The sequence below is a fragment of the Juglans microcarpa x Juglans regia genome, chromosome 1S (genome assembly GCF_004785595.1).
Source record: "Juglans microcarpa x Juglans regia isolate MS1-56 chromosome 1S, Jm3101_v1.0, whole genome shotgun sequence".
Taxonomy (NCBI): Eukaryota; Viridiplantae; Streptophyta; class Magnoliopsida; order Fagales; family Juglandaceae; genus Juglans; species Juglans microcarpa x Juglans regia.
Genome location: NC_054595.1, coordinates 24,347,116 through 24,366,100, shown reverse-complemented (window position 1 = coordinate 24,366,100; position 18,985 = coordinate 24,347,116). Strand labels below are relative to the sequence as shown.

Here is an 18,985-nt window from a genome sequence, read left to right as displayed (position 1 = left end):
GGATGCAAATGGGTCTATAAAGTGAAGCTTAGGTCTAATGGTACCCTTGAGAGGTATAAGACACAATTGGTTGCCAAGGGTTTTACACAACATAAATGTATTGATTACTTTGACACTTTCTGTTCTAGTTGCTAAGATGGTTACGTTTAAGTGTCTTCTAATTATAGCAGCAATTAAAGGTTGGCATCTAATTCAATTAGATGTCAATAATGTATTTTTTCATGGAGACTTGTTAGAAGAAGTCTATATGTCATTACCTCCAGGCTTTGGTGATAAAGGTGACAATAGAGTGTATCGGCTCAATATGGCTTAAAACAGCCTTCACGCTAACTGTTTGTTAAATTCTCTTCTGCCATCCTTGAACATGGTTTTATATAGTCAAATGTCAATTACTCTCTTTTTACTCAATCTCAAGGTTCTACTTTCATTGCTTTGTTAGTATATATTGATGACATTCTCATTACAAAAGTTTAAACTTAAGGATCTTGGATCTTTAAAATACATTTTGGGACTAGAGGTTGCTCGAAATAATACTGGAATTTCTCAGATAGTGGCTATTTGATTCCAAACCTGTTAAGACTCCCGTGGAACAAAATATCAAACTTTCTCGATTTGATGGGCTTCTTGTAGATGATCCCACAACTTATAGACCTCTGGTGGGTAGACTACTTTATCTTACCATAACCAGACCGGATATTAACTTTGTTGTTCATATACTCAGTCAAAGCATGGATTCTACAGCCTCACTTACAAGCTGCTTACATAGTGCTATAGTCCATCAAAGCTTCACCTGGCCAAGGATTGTATTTTCCTTTTAATTCATCTCTCCATTTAATTGCTTTTGCCGACTCAGATTGAGCTGGATGTAAAGACACAAGAAGATCTATTACTAGTATTTGTATATTTCTTGGTAGCTCTTTTATATCATGGAAATCAAAGAAACAGCCAATGGTTTCAAGATTCTCAGTTGAGGCAGAGTATAGGGGCCATGGCCACTATTGCTTGTGAAGTAGTTTGGCTTCTTTCTTTGCTTCATGACTGTACCGCATTCTCCTGCTGCTGCATTGTACTATAACAACTAAACTACTATTCATATTGACACTAATCCTGTTTTTTCACGAACGTACGAAATATATAGAGATCGATTGTCACTTTGTTCGTGACAAGATTCAAGACCATTTCATGTTTCCTCCCAACATCAACTTGCTGATTGTTTTACAAAGCCACTTGGCTTTCCTCTGTTTTCTGCTTTACTTTCCAAGTTGGGCATCATCAACATTCATGCTCCAACTTTAGGGGGGTATTAGAGATATAGTTAAGTTTATTGGAGATATACTGAAAGTTAGTTTAGTTTAAAATTTTTCCCGCTTATTCTTTTGTACATAAAAGACAGACGTATTCATTAATCAATACTACTGAAGGATCATTTTTCCCTTCTTCATTCCAGTCTTAATACTATTCATGATTACGAGTACTGCACCTTCAATTTACTGTTCCCATTAAGTGTGAGAGGAACAATTATTATGTTGCCAAGAAGCAAGCGATGCATAGTAGAAATCAGAGGCACTAGGACGAAAACAACCAAGACTAGGCAGCTTTCGATCTTAACTCCAAATCAGAAGATAATGCACAAGGCATCGAGGAGGCATTGACAACCGAAAATCAATCCTCAAAACATCAAAGTACACATCATCACTAGTTAAAACGTTCATATTCCAACTCTAGTTCACTTTCAACTATAAGTGCCTATCATTCCCAACAGAATTCAAAGGCATAAAGAACTCTGACGTAAATTGATTACAAGCATTCACAAAATTTCAACAAGAAAATAACCAAAAAAATAGGTGACTCTTCTTTCAGTAACATATACAAAATATTTTAACACGCTATCATATCACCAACTAAACCATGAGGAAGGCCTCATGAATCCAAGAAGGTATACACAGTCCATTCTAGATCTACAAATATTCGTATTGTTCTTACCTCAAGCTTGTGCATATCTCATAATCCTTTACACCCTACCCTTTCCGATAACCCAACACATTTGCTCTGCCTCTGGCCAATCCTCTCAGAGGTAATTTTATCTAAGCTTTGAATCACTTCCCTTGCTTCGAAAAGTTGAGAGCGAGAAAAACGATCTTGAAGCTGTAAGATTAAAAGAGTATCATTGTCAGGAAAATTCTCAGCAATTTTTTTGACAATCAAATGGAAGGATTTCATTTCAGATACATAATTCTGATCACGTGTCACCTCTAACAGAAACAATTTCTTCAGCCCTATCCCATTGATAACATTACTGCTAGGAAAGATAGAATAAATGGTATAAAACAAGACTAGTGCTGATTGACCATACCTTTTAAGGAGCTTCCAGACATATGGTCATCCCTCAGTTTGAAGTTTGACGGAGGTACTGGGATAGAGCTTTGCAAGGCTTGAACTGAAAAATGAAACTAAAGAGTCTTAATCATTTGCAAGACATGGACGATAAACACAAAGTCGGAAGCAGTTGCATGAGGCAAATATCTTTTAACAGAGTACCAATTGAAACTTAATACCATATAAGCGGGCATGTTATCAACAAAAAAATCCCGAAAGAATACAATGAGAAACAACAAAAAAGAACATAGGTTACCCTGTTCATTGAATTCACTCTCAGTGAAGCTGTCATCAGAAGGATGACCCTGTGAGAATCCCATTCTTGACTTCCTCAAGTCTTCTGAGGACCGATTGGCTGCATCCCGCCCATCTTCTGCATCATCATCTCCTTCTGAAGTTGTTGCAGAGATCCAGTCAACCAAACTCTCAGTCCCACGACTTTTCCTCCCAAATTTCAACAACCTTTTGAACCCTTTCGTCACATCTTTACGAGACTGATTGTGGGATGAATTAGCAACAACAATAGGCTTCTGAGCAGTTCCCCATTTCTTTCGCATTCGAGCTGCATCAGCCTCAGATTGGGTAAGACTATGTGAATTCCAGGAGGCAGGGCTCCCAATTGGAGAATCCACAGAAGCATCAATATCAGAGGTTTCGTGTGGAAATGAAAATGGATGATTCAAGCGTGAGTTCCATGAGACAGGGCTTCCACCTGGCGAATCCTGCAAGGACCGCACACCATGGAAAGTTGAAGGCTCAGTAGCAGGTAGTTCAGCGACAGAAGTAGGATCCACCTGAGAAAGAGATCTCACGGAATCATCAATTTCAGACTCAGAATTAGTTGAATTGTCAGATTCCTGGCTCAGTCTTGTTTTTCCATTATCCATGCCAGCATGATCTTTAACCTGAATGGTTTCAAGCTCTTCCTCTTCTTCCTCCTTGGCCATATCCACTGAATCTTCTGCCTCAAAGACTGATTCCTCAAACTCTTCATCATTTTCCAAACATTCAGATGGGACTGAAGCCTTCAACTTGGCAAAACTAGCTCCAACACCAGGACCTATGCCATTACCCTTCCTGAGAAAAGGCTTTGAATCAGCATTCTTTGGAGATTTCTCATACGAGCTATGTTCAATCTGATCTCTATCAAATTTTAGTGGAGCCAAAACAGAGTTGTCAGAGTTCAGGGGGACAAATCCTTCAACTCTACTGGATTACCAAAGCTTTTTCTCAAGGTCTGGGACCGACGTGGCTTCTCTTCCTTGGCATTTGGTACATCTTCATTGGTACTCTTGCTGCGGCCAAAGTTTCTAGCCTGTGGGCGGGTGGTTGTTTTGCTGACTCCAGAAGAAGGCTTTGTGTTTTCTTTCCTAAAATCCGAGAAGTTCGGAACTGACTGCACAAGAGGATTTTCGGATTGCATCCTTCGCTTCCCAGAACTGGTATTAGAAATTTTGGATGATGACCGTGGAACTGAATTGGATGTGGTGCGGGGGGTAGACGAAGACAAGTTTTTGTTAGGCAAAAGCTTCTTCGTTTGAGCACTTCTGGATGCAACATCCCCAACAGATGACTCATTGAAAATTTTGTCCTGTCCATGAAGTTTCTGCCCAGGAACTTTAGAAAGGTCCTCATCATCTTCACTTTGAAAAGAATCTATTGGGTGCTGTAAAAAAGGAAAATCTTATCTGATTGGTCAAGAGAACAAATTAAGAATCAAAATATGGCTTTAGGATACCAAAGATTCAGTAAAAAAGAATTCTACTGGTAGTCAGGTTTGTTACTAACTTCATAAAAACATAACTACAATAAGAGTACCTGCTCCCTCTTCATATTTGATCGAAAATTGAAAGATCTGAGTTTCTCTGCACGCCGACTAGCACTAGTAAATGAATCCTGTTTCTCAGCAGAGGCAGAAAACTTGGCCTTCATCTCAGCTCTGCTCCACTCAAGGTTATCCTGCATAGTCTTCATCTTGGCTTCCTTTTCTGATCTTTTAGAATTCCATTCTTCCCTCAGTTTAGCATCTCTTCTCTGCATGTACCTCCCATAGGATTTTCCTCTGGAATCTTCTGTAATGCTAGTTTCAGAAAAATTCTTCCCAAGTGCATTGCCAAAATCCTGATTATCTACCACCTTCATCAGCGGACTAGGAGTATTGAACTTTGCCATTTGATTGGTACTTCCAGCTCCCTCAATAACTGAGTTTTTGTTCGGCAATTGCATAGGAGTAATCTCAGCTGCTGCCGGTTTTCTGTACTGCAAACTTGCTGCCTGCTCCATCTGTTTGTCATCAAGCTTGTTTCTCCGTGCAGAACGAGACTGATCCCCAGGAACCCGAAGCTTGTGCTCTGCAAAAAGCTTTTCAAGCTCATTAGCCTTCATTTTCAGTTCATCATTGAGCTCCTGATTTCCCTTAGACTGCCTAACTCTCTGATCTTTCTCCAATGGCATTGTTGAAGTTGTAGAAAAACTCTCTCTCGTATCTGAAACTTTTTTACCAGGATAATCCAAATTGCTGTTTTCATAAGCAAGACCAATTTCATCCTTCCTACCCTGAGTCTTCTTAATCGGCTCACGACCAGAAGAAATTGGTTTCTGAATCTTCATGCTCTGGACTCCAGAATCTTCCACTTTGGTTTGTCTTCTATCCAATGACTGCAATTCTTTCTTACCAATCTCCTCAAGTTCTCCTGTATAAGATCTCCACTTGGGCTGAGGATCCAACTGATCACTCTCCAGTCCTTTGGGCTGAGCCAATGGAGTTTCCTTGATTTTTAGCCCACTACCACCATCAAACTGTCCTGAAAAAGAGCGGAAATGACTCTGAGAACCCCTAGAACGTGTCTGAGTCACCGCCTGATCTCCCAGTTCAGAATCCTCCACTCTATTGACAAATCCACCATCATATGTGCCATCCCCTGCCTTGTTTGCAAAAGTTACAACCTGATTCTTCTTTCCAACAACCTCAGTCCGGGTAGAAAAGCCTCTCGGCTGAGCCTCAATAACCACTTGATCTTTAACCCCACCAACACTCTCTTCGTGAGCCAAAGAAACTTTTAACTTCTCCTTGGAAACCACAAGGTCATTCACCCCAGCCGGCTCTGCTCTACCAGTAAGAGCCCCGAATTGGTCTTGAGATCGTGCTTGATCATTCCAATTTGTCCGCACCTTTGATCCCACCTCTTCCTCTTTATCCAAAATCCCACTAACCAAGCCATGGACTTCAATTTGATCTTTCAAACCAACATCACCATCTCTATCAGAACCACACTTTGAATCAACCTTAGACGAGCACTGAGTGTTGTTCAAACCCTTCCGGTCCTTATCATCTAATGCACCAGAAAATATATTAATCGACTTATCCTGCGAATGAGAAACAGAAGAAGCATACGATGGCGTACACAAAGGGCTCTCTACATCCTTCTTCTCCCCACTCAAGTCAATGCTCATGTCGCTCACACCGCTCCATCTTCGCAAAACAGCCTTCTCTGCTGCCGTAGGCCCAGACGAAACATCGGACGAGAGCCTCCGCAGCTCCAGAGGCTTCCCCACGATGGGTTTGCCACCCGAATTCTCTTTCTGCTTGTTCTCGAAGAGGTTGATGCGGTCCTGCACGCTGAGCCGCCTGGCGGGTTGACTCGCTGCAATGGAAGAAGACTCGGTCAAAGCCTCCTCTTTCTTTTTGTTCAGCGCATCGGGCTCTGGCTGGGTCGGTTCGTCCCTAGGTTCCCTTTTCTCGTTGAGGTCGTGTCGGGCGGGGAAGGTGGCAGCACTAGTGGCGAGGGACTTGGGCTGTTGACAAGTGGAGGCTAGCGATTGGTTAAGGTGGTACATACGTTGTTGTAGTTGGTCTTGACCGGCTGAGTGGTGTTCGTAGTGGGACCCAATTGTGTCTTCCATGGGATCATCGATTGACATGTCGGACCCTATCGATGATCTGACAGCTCGATCGTCGACACTTGGCTTCCATGAGTTGAGTAGGTCCGATCTTCTCTGGTACAGTGAGATAAATTTGGTGCAAGCTTCGCTGCACAAAAATTGAACTATTAAGTTTTTATTTGTGTCATTTTAATCACCGTCCATTTGGACGAATATGGTGCAAAGTCGTCACGTATACATTCCACTATTTTTACCTTCAATTTTCTATATTTTCATTCTATTTTTACTTATTTCATTTTTTTACCACCTTTTCCATTGGGCCCAACATGAATCAAATGGAAAAATCCATTAAGACCCAGACAAAGGCTTTTTTTTTAAAAAAAAAAAATGGAATCCCAATGCCACATTGGGTTTTGTGAGCTGTGGTAACTTTTGGCACATATACAAAGTTGGACCCCAAAATGGGATTAGACTCCCACGTTTTTCGTGCATACAAACACCTTGATGAACCCACAAACAAAATAAAGAACAGGAGCAAAGCAGCAGGACAGAGATTGGTCAATTTAAGGATGGACCCACTTACCTCAATTAAAAAAAAAAAAAAACAAAATCTGATTCTGATGATTTCCGGACCTAAATGGTGCAGCAAACTTGTGGTGGACCAAGCACCACCCATTAACTTACCAACCATTAAAAACAAAAACAAAAGCTACAGCCCATGCAGATTAAAGTGACCTGAAATATATATAATTGCACAATGCTTTCCCATTATGCCCATCTGAAAGATCTGATTCGCAGTCAGGACAGCCCATTTTAACGGGTATATTTTCAGGTTGCATGGTTAGTTTCCATTTCTCAAGATTGTTTGGCGGGGCCATAGACCCTCAATTTGGGCAACAACACTGTCACTTCCATAAGATAAAAGTCCATTATCAAACTCATCAAAATGATAATGACCTTGTGAAAAATAACACATTTTTTTATAGGTAAAAAAAAAAAAAAAAAAAAAAAAAAAAAAAAAAAAAACGATGAGAGCTACTTCCACCATTAAAAAATCTTGACCATTTGATGAGAAATACATTTGGAATCAATGCAAAAGGCACACAACCAAACCAGACTCGTGTTAAATGATAACAAACCATCTTAGCATCCAAAAAACCATCAAAACATGAGCTGTTTCAAAAGAGACTGTCTATACCAAAAATTAGTTGACGATGCAACGAATAAGGTAAAACTCCTTGCCAAAAACAAACAGACAACTACAACAAGGTTTCCACTTGGTTTGACCACATAGGCAAACTGATTGGGTAGAAAAGTGTCTCAAAATCCTTCGAATGCACAACGCATTGGTTGGCGCAGTGAAGAGGAAAGAATAGGTGAGGATAATCTAAGGAATTATGTGCTGTTATCAGAGAAAATCTAGTCCCAATGGACAGAATTTTATGGATAAATTAAAAACCAGGCAAACTTGCTAATGATCTCTCTATAAAAACCAAGACCAAATGGTGAGACGAGTAGAAGGATCCCAGTAAATAAAGCCATTTTACGTTATATACTTCTGTCTCATTTTATGCCTTTAGAATAAGATATGTTGTGGCTATCCAATGCCCTCACCACTTGACATTGGTATGACAGTAGCCAACTTCCACGGTACACTTTCTGCAGGTTGTGGAGATATTTTAATCAAGGGAGAGAAGTTAAAAGAGTACATCTACTTGCCCGCCGGTGTGGATCAGGATTTAATTTGCAAGAGATTTAGTTTTTAAACTTGTCATGTAAATCAAATCCTGCCAAGTTGGCGGAGGGTGTGTTTCACATTGGCTTGCAAGTATGATTTTTTGAGTTAAAAAAATTTGTTTCTCTTTCCTTTTGTGTTGGAAAAGAAAAGATGGGTTCACTTGATGCCACACACATGGCCATTTTTTTTTTGAAGGGGGGGGGGGGGGGGGGATCTCAAGACATAAAGTTGAAGATAGAGGTCTTACTTCAAGCGATGTGCGCCGAACTGATCTGCAAAAAACTGCAGTTCAGAGACTGAATCGGGGTTAAAACCAGCAGCTGATGCACGAGCACAAGCGGTGGTCAAGTCCTGCCTAACCGCAACAAGCCGTACATCGATAGCCCTCAGAAGCTCCTTCCTGCTAAAAGGTGAACATGCCAAAACAAAAATTAAAAAACAAACTATTTGGAGTGAATGTAAAATCAAAATAACATACTGCAACAACAAATCTTAGAAATTCCATGACCAGATAGACACGGCAATTCCTAAGTACCCAAATATCGAAGACCAACTAATCAAACCAATCAAGGCTTCATAGCATCATTGCAACATTGCAGAATCCAGCCTAAGAACTGAGTCACTGCTAGAAGCCAACCTCTCATTTTAAATAATTTGAACATCAAAACCATCTCCAAAGAATGATATCTAATGGGAAAGTGCAATTGACTAAACAAAATTTTGCAACATAAGATGAAACCCAAAGAAGTCAAAACCGTGTTCTAAAGTGAAAACTTAGGTAGCACATTGGCCGTATTGATTTAAATAAACATTGGGGAAAAAAGGAAAAGAAAGTATTACTTTGTTGCATCTGCTGCCCTTGTCGCCCCTGTAGCATCCCCACCTGGAGTATATTGTCCAAAACCATGTCAGCATATTAATGACTCGTGCTTCAAAAAGAATGCAGATTTGGCTGGACAATTCCAACATTTTTTTGATAAGCTGGACAATTCCAACATAACATGCTTCAAAAAAATACCAGATATCTAATAGCCCAGGCAAATCAAAACTCATGAATATTCCAGGGAAATGAGATACCAAAATTTCGCTCTCAATGCCCAACTCCCAACAGGTGCACTGAGCCCAATGAAAATTGACTTATTGCCAGCAGACCCAAAAGCTCGAAGGAAAATATCAAGGCTTACAGTAACAACCAATGGGCATTGCTCAGACCAAAGGACATGTCTTTTTTTTTTTTTCTTTCAATTTTCTGACATTGTACTGAAGATGAAAATGCTGTTTTCCTATAACAAAAGTCATGGCTTTAGTTTCCTCTCTACTAACTTCGGCAATACAATTCTAGCAAGACTAAAAGCAAGGTACAGGTGTTGATCTCCAAACTCTACAAGCAAATCAAAAAATGGAAAAATCTAAAACCTTAACTTCAGACATACTAGCTTCTAATTGTACATATAAAAATGGCAAAGGCACATACTAAATGCCTTATTAGACAGGATTCTATACAGAAAATCAACTAACTATTGTAAAGAGAAAGAAACAATACATACCTAATGCACCAGATTGCTGATCTCCGGCACCCTGACATAAAGTAAGTTTACAAATTCAGTAATAAAACTAATGGTATTCCAACTATTAGCACATTGGTTCTCTAATTTGAATTGTGGTTTTTACTTGAGAATATATTCTCCGGGCTGCTTCCAACTGAGACATCTCTGCATCAAATGTGTTCACCATCTCCAAGACCTCGGGTGTACTAACAAACCGGACAAACCTGGAGAAGAAATTCCAGACAAGTCAAAGAGAAAACCTGAAAAGCATTTTATGTAGAAAGGGCGAAAATTCAAAGTACAGGTAAAATTATTTCAAATGTCAACATGAGTATGTTTTTTTTTTTTTTATAAGTAAAATGTCAACATATGTATGTTACCTTTCAAGTGTTCCTTTTGTGAACCACGTCTCAGCATGCTTGTGATTCTCAATTTCAAGTTTAATTGTCTGAACTGCAAGCGCAGCCTGGTCTTCCGCAACCTTTAAATGGGTCACAAATGGCTTCACTAATCCCGATGCAAGCTTCTCAGTGTTTCCATTACTCGAGACAAACAACTCACATCTGCCCAGATAGGAAAAGTAATACATCCGCATATCAATACTATATGAATAGAGAGATAAAATGAAATAGAAAATTACAATCCAGCATCAGGTTATCCTCACCGTGTGCGCTTTGGCGACAATTGGAACACAGCATAATCAATTGCCATAGCAGACTTCATCTTACCCCTGCTTCAGGTTATCGCTTCCCTAAATTATTCATATACCCAGATGTACTTCAGCAAAATCACCTAATCAAACCATAGAACCTGCAAATTTTCAATCACACAACTTTTTCACCACAATGCAGGTTCCAGTAAATCGATCGAAAATACAATAACAAATTTCCCATCCACTACGAGTGTGAAGTAAATGCAATCTAAAGCTCATAAACTATACATCAATTTGAAGATGTCAGAGAGCGAGAAACTTTCATAATTCGAATCTATTAAGGGAGCCATACTATAGTAACCCAAATTTCAAAACCATATGGATTACTTAGGTAAGTCTTAATTAAGAATTAAATGCCCGGTGAGTAAAACCCACTATAACTTTGAGCAAAAAAGCTTACCAAAAATAACCAAAAGATCTCAATCCCAAAACCCAACTTAAAAACCAAAAGCACCCAAGGTCAAGCTATTGCGCTAAAATAGAAACCACACACGTCGCAAATTCAATCATGTTAGTCCCAGATCTGGTTGCATATATATCCACACCCAAATGCCAAAACAAACAACCCCACATCGACTTCACACCATAAAACCAAATTCCAATGCAAAAGCAAGCCAAACCCAGATAAATAAAACATGCGCATGTAAAAAGATATACGCATTAATACAGGAAATGAAAACAAGACTGCTTACCACATGCCAAAAACCCTAGTCTCAGAAACATTTGAAGCAATGTGAGAACGATCATTGAAATCGAAATGTATCTGGGAGGTCAATCTTCTGAGATCTCGGACTTGCGTAATCGGATCCTCCGATTCGGGTTCAAATGGGTACCAACATTCCGCTCTCCTCAGTTTTTATACTCTCTTCTCTCTTCTTCTACTGTGTGTCTCTCTGAGAGTAGCTTTTTCCAATTTCTTTAATGAGTTTTTCTTTTATTCTGCTTTAAGTTCAAAGAAAACCCTAACTACAACAACAACAACATGGTCTTTGCTTTACTCATCCCCACATATGCGTATCTTCCCTTCTCTCTCTACACTTCCTCTACAGTGGAGAGAGAAAGAGAGGAGTGTGCTTTCAGGCAAGTGTAATAAATACGTCATTTCTAAATCCTAATCTCCCTAACTACAATTGAAAGATAATGACTGTTGACGTAAATTACCAAAATGGGCTTCACAGTAGAGTGTTGGTGATGAATTTACACAAACGCGTCTGACTTGATATTACCATTCTGTCCACATTTTGGCCTACGTGCTTCAGAAGTCTCTACTTTATTTAAAAAAAATGGATAGTCGACATAAATTTTACGGCAAGTTAGTTTGTAAGCTAATTTGATTATACAAGTATTTTAGTCGCAAAATAATTATATAAAATTAAATTTTTAAAATGATGTAATTTGAGTAAGACATCAACTTATAAAATTATATTTTATTATAAAATAAATTTAACGAATCACATAAAATTACGTTAATTTATGATAATATTATATTATTTATAAACACGTTTAATATTATCATTATTTATAAAATTGAGATTTCTATAACTTCAAAAAATAAAAATAAAAAACACTTTCATGTCAAGGCAGAGAGAAGTATTTTAGATTGATATTCTGATGAAAAGCTAATGATATCAAGAAGAAAGAAACATATTCATTATTAGTGTTTTTTCTTTCTTTTTTCAGTGTTATTTCATGGAATGGAGGGCTACTACGAAGCAAGGCATTTTAGTAATTTGAGCTGTGGTCAATATGGACATTCGCTGCAGATGATCCTCTTAAGCGGGAATAGTTATTAAATTTTAACGGTTCTTTTCTTTACAAAAAGCTTTCGAAAGTGATAGCGAAAGAATTATTCTCTCACGAGAAAAAAAAATATATATCTCTTCTATTATATAAGTGGCTATTTAACGCCACCTAACGGAAAACCTTGTTTTCTGTTAGTTCTCTGTTAAAGTCACCTTTTTAGGTTTATAATTTTTATTCTTGTTATGCTCTGCAGGTTGAAGCAAAAAAGGAAAACTGTGGACTGAAATGCGTGATAAGTCTGCAGATCCCAGTCCCAAACGAAAAAAGGAAAACGCAAGTCACCTTTCTGTTAGTTCTTTGTTAAAGTCACCTTTTTGGGTTTATAATTTTTCTTCTTTTTATGCTCTGCAGGTTGAAGCAAAAAAGGAAAACTGTGGACTCAAATGCGTGATAAGTCTGCAGATCCCAGTCCCAAACGAAAAAAGAAAAACGCAAGTCACCTTTTTCTTATCCTTATCCTTTTGGCTTTGCAGTTTTGGCAGATAATAGTTATTTTGAGCTTAACTAATTTTCACCTTTTTTTTTTCTGCAAATCCCAGTCCCAAACCAGAAAAAGAAAACACAGATAATAGTTATTTTGAGTTTACTAATTTTCACCTTTTTTTCCTGCAAATTCCAGTCCCAAACCAGAAAAAGAAAACGATTGAGACACTACAGCAAGTGACCTTTTTCTTATCCTGTTGGCTTTGCAGTTATCAGTAACAGAAACAGCAAGCCTATCTATGTCATGAAACGGTCTCAGACTCTGTCATCACAGCAAAATCACATCCATCAATTTGGTTGAAGTAGTGCAAAACTCACGGATAAAAATAAAATCGTTCTCAATGAAAAAGGAATATCAGTGCATGTTTAGTCAATTTTGCAGTTTCATTAGATTATTTTGGGTTTATTATTTTTCTACTTTTAAGTTTTGACAGTTATGTCAGTTCCTCTTTAGTTGTATACTTTTTCTTCTTTTTATGCTCTGCAGGTTGAAGCAGTCCTGCTCTGCAGGTTGAATCAATGTGGTATTCATTTCAATTGTGCTGTTTAAAAACAAAACTCACGGATAAAAAAAAAATTACATCCTCACTGAAGAACAGGGAATAAGAAGGAATAAGAAAGAAGCAATAAAAAAAACAGAAAATAAAAGAAAAATAAAAATCATGTCAGGAAGATTTTTAAGTACAATACATCTAAGTGGATAAAAAAACTGTACAAAAAAAAAATCATACCCCTCACTAGACACAAAAAAACACATGCATGGGAGGAGAGGGGACACTGCAGTTTATAAATATAATGTGTTTTGAGAGACCAAACCTAACCAAACCAATCCACGTCTATGCAGCCTTTCTTCCAACTAAACAAATTCTGCTCTTTGCTCCTCATGCAACTTCACTTCCAAGTAAACAAATTCTTGTCTTTGCTAAGGATCAAACAAATTGTTATAGGTGAATAAGCAAATTTAGTGTTCATCTTTTACTGGTTGGGTGTTGATCTTGAGCAAAAGTCCTCTTCTTTCTATTTTTTACTTTTGCTGGTTTTTTTTATGTTTACTGATGGTTTTTATTGGTGATTTGTTTTCAGTTGATTTCCCAGTTCTGTGAGGTGTTCTTGGGTGTGGATCAACTGAACTTGCTGTGAGTGCATGATTATTCAGTGTAATATTTTCTTATGGTTGTTTAGTATAGTGCTTTCTAACTTTTTTTTTTTTTTTTATTCATTGATTATTGCTTAGTATTGCCTTTGAGTTATTTTTAGTGGTTTGTTTTCAGAACTTGTTAGTTGATAACTTTCAGATCTGCTGATTTTTACTGCTTCTTTTCTGGCTTGTTTTCAGGTTCTTCTAAAGTGTTCTCAGCCTGAGATTTAAAAAGCTGCAACTTTCTGTTGTTTAATCACTGTGAGTGCATGATTGTTTAGTGTAATATTTTCTGATAGTTGTTTAGTATAGTGGTTTATGACTTACTTTTTTTTCCCCTTTTTATTCATTGATTATTGCTTAATATTATCTGTGAGTTATTTTTAGTGATTTGTTTTCAGATTGCTTAATATTATCTGTGAGTTATTTTTAGTGATTTGTTTTCAGATTTTGGAAGTGTGTTGTTGCTATCTTTCTAGGTGCTGAATGTGAAATAAGAGGGGAAAAAATGAAGTTTTAAACTAACTTAAACTTAGTCATCTAGCAAATGAAATTTAAGCCAAAGTTCATGCCTTACATAGTGAAGATATAAGCTGAAAATGAAGGAAAAATTGCTGCAGCACAAGTAGCAAACATCATTGAGATGGGTTTAAATTGCAGCAGCACAAGTAGTATTTTGGACTCTAACAGGTTGGTTTAAACCTGTTACTTTCGGACTAAAAAGTTTATAATTATTGTATTATTATTACATGCACAGTAACAAATATAATATAAGATATCATTTATTTCCTAATTTTACCAATCCAACTAAATAAGATAATGAAAATCATGTTAAATAGTGATACATTTTGGACTCTAACAGGTTGGTTTAAACCTGTTACTTTAGGACTAAAAAGTTTATAATTATTGTATTATTATTACATGCACAGTAACAAATATAATATAAGATATCATTTATTTCCTAATTTTACCAATCCAACTAAATAAGATAATGAAAATCATGTTAAATAGTGATACATAAGTGTTAGAAAAAATTTCCAGAGCATAAAATTTTTACAACTCATTCTCAAACAATCAATAAAATTGTTTCATTCCATTAAAAGTAAATTTTAGTAGTATAAAATTACTCTACATGAAATCGGATCAAAGCAACCAGTGCAATACACACAATATTCACCCAACAACCAGCAGAAATATATTACAGATGAATGTTAATTTCCCAAAATCAAGTGATTTTTTTCTCGTTTGTAAATCTCCACATATTTCAGATTTGAAATTTGAAAGTAATTTTAACAACACAAGTCTAAACACAAAACCTAATAACACAAACAGAACCACAAAAATCCTAACTTTCGGATCCAAAAACCCTAATTAAACAATTACATAATATCATGAAGCAGATTTGAGATTTCAAAGTAATTTTAAAAAGACAAAAAAACTTACAATGGGGAATCGAAGACAGAGAGTGAGGTGAGGCCGACGGTCCGTGAGTGGTATCACTGGTAGGCTGCGGCTAGGTTGTGTGCGACGGAGAGTGGAAAGCAGAGAGAGGACGTGGTGGTGGGAGAAACAGAGAGACTCGAAAACAAGGGTGGATGAGTTCGGCGAGATGGGTATGGCGGCGCATGGTTCAGCAAGAAGAAGAAGAAGAAGAAGAAGAAGAAAGAAGAAGAAGAAAGAAGAAAGAAGAAGAAGAAGAGATGGGAGAAGGGAGGGGAGGGTTCGTGCGGCACATCAGAGAGCGGAAGAAAAAAAAAGTTTGGGTTTGAGCAAGAAGAAGAAGAAGAGGAAGAAGAAGAGAAGAAGAAGAAATGGGAGAAGGGGATGGCTTCGTGCGGCGCGATATGAGGGTGACGAAAGCGGAAGAAAAAAAAAGTTAGGGTTTGAGCAAGAAGAAGAAGAGGAAGAAGAAGAAGAGAAGAAGAAGAAATGGGAGAAGGGATGGCTTCGTGCGGCGCGATATGAGGGTGAGGAAAGCGGAAGAAAAAAAAAGTTAGGGTTTGAGCAAGAAGAAGAAGAAGAAGAAGAAGAAGAAGAGAAGAAGAAGAAATGGGAGAAGGGATGGCTTCGTGCGGCGCGATATGAGGGTGAGGAAATTATGAAACCCTTAGGGTTTTGATTTCAGATGTGCCAAAACGGCGCCGTCCGAAGGGCTGGGTTACTTCCCTTTACTCTTATACGGGCTGGGCCCGAAGTCACCCACAAAATCTAACTAAAATAAATAACTATAAAAAGCCCACTCTCAAACAAATAAATCACTTATATGGGCTTCCTTTTTTCTTTTTTTCTTTTTTTTTCTTTTAGATCTGAAAAATACATAAGTGTTAGAAAAAATTTACAGCTTAACTATAAAATGTTAAATAGTTTTTCATTACTGTATTTAAATGTTATTGTTGTTATTTAAAATGTTATTCATATTATTTTACTATTTTACAATAGTAAAATAAAATAATGAAATATTATTAGAAAATTGAAGTTTATATCATATATTATTGTGACACAGGAAGCTCAATCTGAAGAACAAAAATAATATATACGAAAACACATTAATACAAAATACACAATAATTTTTGCAATAGTAAAATAAAATTATGAATACAATCATAATAATAATAATAAATTGAAATTAAAGAGACAATAATAGTATAAAATATTATTAGAAACTGAAGTTTATCTAATATATATTATTGAGACACACACAGCCCAATTCCAAAAAAACACCTTAATACAAAATACACAATAATTTTGACAATAGTAAAATAAAATAATGAAGATGCTCATAATAATAATAAAAAAAAACGCACTCTCAAACAAATAAATCATTATATATCCCTTATACGGACTTTTTTTTTTTTTTTTCTTTATATCTGAAAAATACATAAGTGTTAGAAAAAATTTCCAACCTAACTATAAAATGTTAAATAGTTATTCATTACTGTATTTAAATGTTATTGTTGTTATTTAAAATGTTATTCATATTATTTTATTATTTTACAATAGTAAAATAAAATAATGAAATATAATTAGAAAATTGAAGTTTATATCATATATTATTATGACACAGGAAGCTCAATCTGAAGAACAAAAATAATATATATGAAAACACATTAATACAAAAATAATATATAAGAAAACACATTAATACAAAATACACAATAATTTTTGCAATAGTAAAATAAAATAATGAATACAATCATAATAATAATAATAAATTGAAATTAAAGAGACAATAATAGTATAAAATATTATTCGAAATTGAAGTTTATCTAATATATATTATTGAGACACACACAGCCCAATCCCAAAAAAACACCTTAATACAAAATACACAATAATTTTGACAATAGTAAAATAAAATAATGAAGATGCTCATAATAATAAAAAAAAAAACACACTCTCAGACAAATAAATCATTATATATCCCTTATACGAACTTCCCTTTTTTTTTTTCCCTTTAGATCTGAAAAATACATAAGTGTTAGAAATAATTTCCAACCTAACTATTTAAAATGTTAAATAGTTATTCATTACTGTATTTAAATGTTATTGTTGTTATTTAAAATGTTATTCATGTTATTTTACTAATAAAATAATGAAATATTATTAGAAAATTGAAGTTTATATCATATATTATTGTGACACAGGAAGCTCAATCTGAAGAACAAAAATAATATATACGAAAACACATTAATACAAAATACACAATAATTTTTGCAATAGTAAAATAAAATTATGAATACAATCATAATAATAATAATAAATTGAAATTAAAGAGACAATAATAGTATAAAATATTATTAGAAACTGAAGTTTATCTAATATATATATTATTGAGACACACACGGTCCAATCCGAAAAAAAACACCTTAATACAAAATACACAATAATTTTGATAATAGTAAAATAAAATAATGAAGATGCTCATAATAATAATAAAAAAAAACGCACTCTCAAACAAATAAATCATTATATATCCCTTATACGGACTTCTTTTTTTTTTTTTTTCTTTATATCTGAAAAATACATAAGTGTTAGAAAAAATTTCCAACCTAACTATAAAATGTTAAATAGTTATTCATTACTGTATTTAAATGTTATTGTTGTTATTTAAAATGTTATTCATATTATTTTATTATTTTACAATAGTAAAATAAAATAATGAAATATAATTAGAAAATTGAAGTTTATATCATATATTATTATGACACAGGAAGCTCAATCTGAAGAACAAAAATAATATATATGAAAACACATTAATACAAAAATAATATATAAGAAAACACATTAATACAAAATACACAATAATTTTTGCAATAGTAAAATAAAATAATGAATACAATCATAATAATAATAATAAATTGAAATTAAAGAGACAATAATAGTATAAAATATTATTCGAAATTGAAGTTTATCTAATATATATTATTGAGACACACACAGCCCAATCCCAAAAAAACACCTTAATACAAAATACACAATAATTTTGACAATAGTAAAATAAAATAATGAAGATGCTCATAATAATAAAAAAAAAAACACACTCTCAGACAAATAAATCATTATATATCCCTTATACGAACTTCCCTTTTTTTTTTTCCCTTTAGATCTGAAAAATACATAAGTGTTAGAAATAATTTCCAACCTAACTATTTAAAATGTTAAATAGTTATTCATTACTGTATTTAAATGTTATTGTTGTTATTTAAAATGTTATTCATGTTATTTTACTAATAAAATAATGAAATATTATTAGAAAATTGAAGTTTATATCATATATTAATGTGACACATGAAGCTCAATCTGAAAAATAAAAATAATATATAAGAAAACACATTAATATAAAATACACAACAACTTTTACAATAGTAAAATAAAATAATGAATACAATCATAATAATAATAAAAAATTGAAATTAAAGAGAAAATAATAATATAAAATATTATTAGAAATTGAAGTTTATCTAATATATTATTGTGACACACACGGTCCAATCCGAAAAAAAACACCTTAATATAAAATACACAATAATTTTGATAATAGTAAAATAAAATAATGAAGACGCTCGTAATAATAATAACAATAAATTGAAATTAAAGAGCGAATAATAATATAAAATATTATTAAAAATTTGAAATTTATCTAATATATTATTATGACAAAACAGGAGAAGTATATAAATAATTCTCATATCCTCATTAGGTTTGGGATTAATGAGAAAGTTTTGAATAAAATACTATAAACAAATTTTAAAAATTGTTTAAAATTTTTTGCATCATTCCAAAATGTTTGAAAATGATATATTTGA

General features: G+C 34.8%; 1 protein-coding gene across 1 annotated transcript; it reads right to left on the bottom strand.

Annotated features, from left to right (window-relative positions):
• Positions 1–1,672: 1,672 nt before the first annotated feature.
• LOC121247075 lies at positions 1,673–11,343 on the bottom strand. The gene is given in 12 exon segments (XM_041145409.1): positions 1,673–2,145; positions 2,354–2,437; positions 2,633–3,565; positions 3,568–4,042; positions 4,195–6,406; positions 8,244–8,396; positions 8,837–8,879; positions 9,544–9,574; positions 9,668–9,767; positions 9,924–10,106; positions 10,208–10,353; positions 10,948–11,343. Coding segments are annotated over 11 exon segments (4,338 nt in total). The 5' UTR covers positions 10,267–10,353; positions 10,948–11,343; the 3' UTR covers positions 1,673–2,080.
• Between the last annotated feature and the right edge of the window lie 7,642 nt (positions 11,344–18,985).